At 39.4% G+C, this 6000-nt stretch overlaps 1 protein-coding gene across 2 annotated transcripts in view; it reads left to right on the top strand.

Annotated features, from left to right (window-relative positions):
- Positions 1 to 834: 834 nt before the first annotated feature.
- The window catches only part of IQSEC2 (IQ motif and Sec7 domain ArfGEF 2), a 701326-nt gene continuing 696160 nt past the window's right edge, over positions 835 to 6000 (top strand). The window contains exon 1 of one of the 2 annotated variants that reach the window (XM_053695385.1): positions 835 to 1371. In XM_053695385.1, coding sequence (XP_053551360.1) covers positions 935 to 1371 — 437 coding nt within the window. In that variant the 5' untranslated portion in view covers positions 835 to 934. The remainder of the gene's footprint in view (positions 1372 to 6000) is intronic. The other variant, XM_053695379.1, reaches the window with a different exon arrangement.

Genomic DNA, 6000 nt, shown 5'->3' with positions numbered 1-6000 from the left:
CTTTTAGCTAATGAAAAATCAGACTGGGTCATGCCTAGTGTAGGCAGTCCCCCATGATCCGATCCCGGCTTTGAAATCGCATGATCACATCAATGTTCATGTGATTTAATATTTCCAGCAAGTACTTACATAGGAACTTTGTTCCAATCTAAGCAGTTCCCCCCCCCCCCCCCCCTAAAGGGGTTAACCTGCTCTCACACAAGGTAAATCCTTACATTTGACCTGTTAGGGAAGCCAGAGGACAGGTTTGAAAGCTCCTGGTCTAAAGAGACAGAGGGTCCTGGTATGTTATCTCTCTAGATGATGAGGTTATACTGGAATGTAGATACAGTATGTAGTTCATAAGGATAAACTTGATACAGACAGCTGTATTAATGTCCTTCAGGTTTCACCTTGTATGTGTGATAACATAACTGCATTTATTGTAATTACTCTTACAATTATGTGTAAACTGTGACAATCAGAATGTAATAACAACCCCCGAGTGTTGAGATCAGAACACCCGCACATAGTGCCAGCTGTAACCACGTGTATGTTATCACAGCCCATATATTTATTTTCCTTTTTATGGAACTCCTATTTCAAAGCATGATGGGATTTGTAGTTCTCCTTCTTCATAGCCTTCATAGGTATCATAAATGATAGGTTGAAGGTGCTTCACATTCGGTTGGTTAAGACATTTCACCTATTTCCCTCCTCCTTATTTGATTGGTTATTTTTGGACATTGACGCACATTTTCCCCGCCTATTCATCGTGTATCCTTCCCTTTCCACGCCCATTTTTGCTCGGCCACGCCCCTCCCGCTGTCAGTGCGCAGTGACTGCAGCAGAAGCAGCCGCCGCGGCAGCAGCATTGTGCGCTCCGCCCCCGGCATCATGCCCGGCCGCCCAGCCTGAGCTGCCCCCGCACCCGGTACCTTCCTGCGGAGCAGCCATGGAAGGGGGAGCCGGCTCGGGAGCCAACCCCGGGGGCCAGGAGTCGCCGAACCGGGCTGTTGAGTATTTGTTGGAGCTCAACAACATTATCGAAAGCCAGCAGAAGCTGTTGGAGACCCAGCGGCGCCGCATTGAGGAGCTGGAGGTGCAGCTGGATCGGGTGAGCGCGGAGAACCGGGAACTGCGGGAGAGCAGGGAGCAGCAACAGCACCGAGCAGACTACCGGGAGCCCGGTGGGTGCGGGGGTTACGGGCATCACCACCCAGGCTACCACAGTCAGTCGTACCATCATCATCACCACCATCAGCGGCCACGGGATGCACCACACTCTGCCGCCAGGGAACGGGCCAACCGGGCTGCCTCTCGTAGTTCCAGTCCCGGGGCAGGCGGGGGACACAGCACCAGCAACAGCCCGGCCACCACCCTGCAGAGAAAGTGAGTGCTGCATGTGTATCTGTCTGATCTGAAATTGTGTCAGGTGCACGTCTATCGTGACAGGCATCCTGGAGTATCACGATATGGTAACTGGTTGGCAGCCATGTGGGCGCATAGTTTGGCAATATGACATCGCAATGTTGTTGCACGTTGCAGAGGGTGGGTGGTACAGGTATGGTGGGAAAGGATTTCTGGAATATCGTGATATAGTCAGTAATGGGATGGATGCATGTGAGAAGCTATACATGGTATGGCCTATATATAAGATACAATAATGCTATGGTAATCTCTGTTGTGGCAAAATTCCTTTACATGCCATGATATGACCAGTTAGCTTGTGGGTGTAATGTACGGGATATGGCATAATGCAGAAGGTAGTGGTGCTGATGAGATCTACCATAGCAAGAGTATTGTGCTACAGGGAGAACTAGCAAATGTGTTGCATGATGTAGGAGGTGTATTGACGCAATATCACAGGTGATGCCTTAACATATGATGGGGGTCTTCCATATTAAAGGGACACTAAACCAAATTTTTTTCTTTCATGATTCAGATAGAGCATGACATTTTAAGCAACTTTCTAATTTACTCCTATTATCAAATTGTCTTCATTCTCTTGGTATCTTTATTTGAAATGCAAGAATGTAAGTTTAGATGCCGGCCCATTTTTGGTGAACAACCTGGGTTGTCCTTGCTGATTGGTGGATAAATTCATCCACCAATAAAGTGCTATCCAGAGTTCTGAACCAAAAAAAGCTTAGATGCCTTCTTTTTTTAAATAAGTATAGCAAGAGAACGAAGAAAATTTGATAATAGGAGTAAATTAGAGTTGCTTAAAATTGCATGCTTTATCTGAATCACGAAAAAAAAAACCAAAATTGGGTTCAGTGTCTCTTTAAGGTGATATGGAGCATTAGTGAATGGGTTGCCAATCACTGTTACTATAGTGAATGTCAACTGGATAGGATATGAGCAAATAGTCATATTGTGTGTGTTAGGACCTAGCTTATGAAGTGACCATGTGTGAATAGAATATTGCTGTCTATAGTGAATGTTACACATGATCTATTTATGAAGCATGATAATGTAGGGAGTGCATTACATAGAAGGTATGATGCCATGGATTTGGGGTGGGGGCTGCAAATGTGATGTCATCAACATTTATCATTATTTTCTCAACATTGGAAGTCATGGATTGTAAAGCACATTAGTGCAAATGATTTTAGTGTGTACTAAATATTACACATTATATGTTAGGAGCACAGATCTTTCAGTTATGACCAGAGGCTATGCATAAATATTGTTATAGAAAACATTTTTCTGAAGCATGTGGGTAACAGTTGTTGTAAAATCCAGGTAAAACCTCTGCAGACATTGCCATGATTGGGTTGAATTTAGGGTGACCATATTGCCGCTTTAAAAAGGGACACACATGAAAAATGCATATCAGGGCTGTTTAAAGAAATGTTTTGTATAAGAACCCTAACATATGTATTTTTTTCATATGTGTCCCTTCATAAAGCAGCAATATGGTCAGCCTAGTGATATTATGTGTACATAGCATTATGTATTTGCTAATAGTAATGAAATATGCATTCTGGCGCAGTGATGATATATGTATACAGTGTGATTGCAAATTCTGTGGGACAGATATTACCAGGTTTTCCAGATACTGGGGTTGAGACTTAGTGGTTATCATATATTGATCAGCAGAGGCAATTAATTTAATAGTCTGAAGTTCAGTCATTATTGTACCCATAACTTACAATTTCAGTGGATTTTGTTTTTCTAAATATTATTCAAATATTAATGCATCAGTAGTTACATACAGTATATGTGTGAATTTATCATAGAGTACCTATTATCTATCTATCTATCTATCTATCTATCTATCTATCTATCTATCTATCCCACAGTCTTTGTTATATTATGACTTCATATAGTACCTACAAAGTTAGCACATTGTATTTATATCATTTTAGCATATGTCAGAAGACACCTTATGTGTTTATCTGATTTTATATATTGGATGCTTGCTATGAGTCCTCTTAATCACACTGCAAATCCTATATATGCTTGCCATTTAAACATTGCATGAAGTTTTTATATCAATACTATCTTGCACCCTTGTTTATAATTTTGCAAGGTTCAGCTATCAGAATATTTTACGTGGTTCTTAAGCATTGACTCGCAGTGACAAATTTGTCACTCGTTCCGTTGGGTGGTAGTGAGTATCGATGAGCTAGGGAATGTATTACTCATGCTGCATATAATTAAATGTGACTGCATAGTCATACTGTATTTGCTAAAGTGTATACCAGTGCTGTCCTGTACCAGTCTTGCAGCTGCTAAATATCATGTTTGAAAAGCTTCCAGTATGGCGGTAACAAGTCCTTCTTTAAAGGGACAGTCTAGTCAAAAATAAACTTTGATTCAGATAGGGCATACAATTTTCAAATTTTACTTTTATCATCAATTTTGCTTTTGTTCTTTTGATATTCTTAGTTGAAAGCTAAACCTAGGTAGGCTCATATGCCATACTTAGCCCTTGAAGGCTGCCTCTTATCTGAATGCATTTTGACAGTTTTTCCACAACTAGAGGGCGTTAGTTCATATGTGCCATATAGACAACATTGTACTCATGCTCGTGGAGTTCCTTGGAGCCAGCACAGATTGGCTAAAATGCAAGTCTGTCAAATAACTGAAATAAGGGTCAGTTTGCAGACGCTTAGATACAAGATAATCACAAAGGTATAAAGTGTATTATTATAACTGTGTTGGTTATGCAAAACTAGGGAATGGGTAATAAAGGGATTATCTTTTAAAACAATAAATATTTTGGTGTAGACTGTCCCTTCAATTTTATGTAGTAAAACAGCAAAGGAAAATGGGGTTTTTAATCATGCCCCCTTTTCCTGTAATTTAAAAAGGTTTTCCAGCTGTAAGAACACTGTAGACTTCACACGTCCTAACCGTTCTAAATATCTGTTCCTAATTGTCTTTAGCAAAGAGAAGAACTGCAAGATAAGTGACTTTTTTTTGTATAGTAGTTACGTATTAGGCCATTGAGCTTTCTGATATGTGGTTTTCTGTAAGCCTACTGCATAGTAGTACAATTCAGATAGTCAGCGCATAATATGCTGAAGACCTTTTATTACCTGCAGGGCTAAATAGCTGCAATTCACCTGTCTCTTCCTTGGCATGAAAGAAGCATGTCTTAAGGCAATTTTTAAAAGCAACTTTGACACAAAATGTCAGACATCTAAAATTAGGTCTAAAGGCTGACTGCGCTGTACATTGTAGAAGCCAATTGTTTGATCCAATATTGTCACTTTTTTGTGTAGGCGTTTGTAGGATACTACAGCACATTGCATAGCATTAAACTGTACTTCTCCTGCAGCCAAGAAGGTTAGTTTTAACTTTCTCCTGTGCATCTGTGTTTATCTCTGTGCCTCGTTTCACAACTGTTCTGTTATCTATATTGATCCACTGCAAGCACATTTTGACATCTATCGGCCAGTCATTCATGTGTTTGTGTAAACATATTACTTTATGACAAGGACAACTGCCACAGACAAACCAATACTGCATTCTTGCAGTCACATACTTTTATTGGACTTTTTTTTACTGTACTTGATTTAAAAAAAAAAAAAAAAGTAAACATATTATACACACGTGCACATTATATTATTATTGTGTTTGACTTGTCTGTGTCTTTTTGTAATCTATTGGATTGTAGTATATGTCGGCTATCTGGCACCTGAAAAAATAATTCTAAACTTATCTTTAGATAAAACTTCTTATTAAAGGCACACTGAACCCAAATGTTTTCTTTCGTGATTCAAATAGAGTATGCAACTTTCTAATTTACTCCTATTATCATTTTTTCTTTGTTCTCTTGCTATCTTTATTTGAAAAAGAAGGCATCTAAGCTTTTTTTTTGGACTATGGACAGCACTTTTTTTTTTTTTTTTATTGGTAAATGAATTTATCCACCAATCGGCAAGGACAACCCAGGTTGTTCACCAAAAAGGGGCCGGCCTCTAAACTTACATTCTTGCATTTCAAATAAAGATACCAAGAGAATGAAGAAAAATTTGATAATAGGAGTAAATTAGAAAGTTGCTTAAAATGTCATGCTCTATCTGAATCATGAAATAAAAAATTTGGGTTCAGTGTCCCTTTTAAATAACTCAATGAAACAATCTGGGCAGTGACATGCAAATAGTAATTGCAGTTTGTCAGATTTCTGTGTGCTATCTGGGTTGCAGTTAGCTGGAAATAGCTGGCATTTAGCCTCTCTGTTTACTTGCAAAGGGTTGGGATCCAGTAAAAAGACTGATGCCAAAGGCAGGTGATGGAAACGGACAATCAGCACTGCCTAATGGGATAATGTAATGAAGAAAATGTAATTCTTTAATTTGTTAAAACATTTTAGCACTTTTGAAAATGCCTGTAAGTATGTGTTTAACGCCCACAATTTGGTTAAACACATTGTTAAAGTAGTGTTTAACACCTTTTGTGGTGGTTGAATGCGTAGGGTTGGTAGCGTCCATTTAAGGTTCAGAAAAGGATCAATGTTTTTGAAGAGGGGATTCCTACATTTATTACCACTCCATAGAACAGAGT

Source organism: Bombina bombina, chromosome 12 (genome assembly GCF_027579735.1).
Source record: "Bombina bombina isolate aBomBom1 chromosome 12, aBomBom1.pri, whole genome shotgun sequence".
Lineage (NCBI taxonomy): Eukaryota > Metazoa > Chordata > Amphibia > Anura > Bombinatoridae > Bombina > Bombina bombina.
The sequence above is the reverse complement of the archived record's forward strand: the minus strand, read 5'-3'. Positions and strand labels throughout refer to the sequence as shown.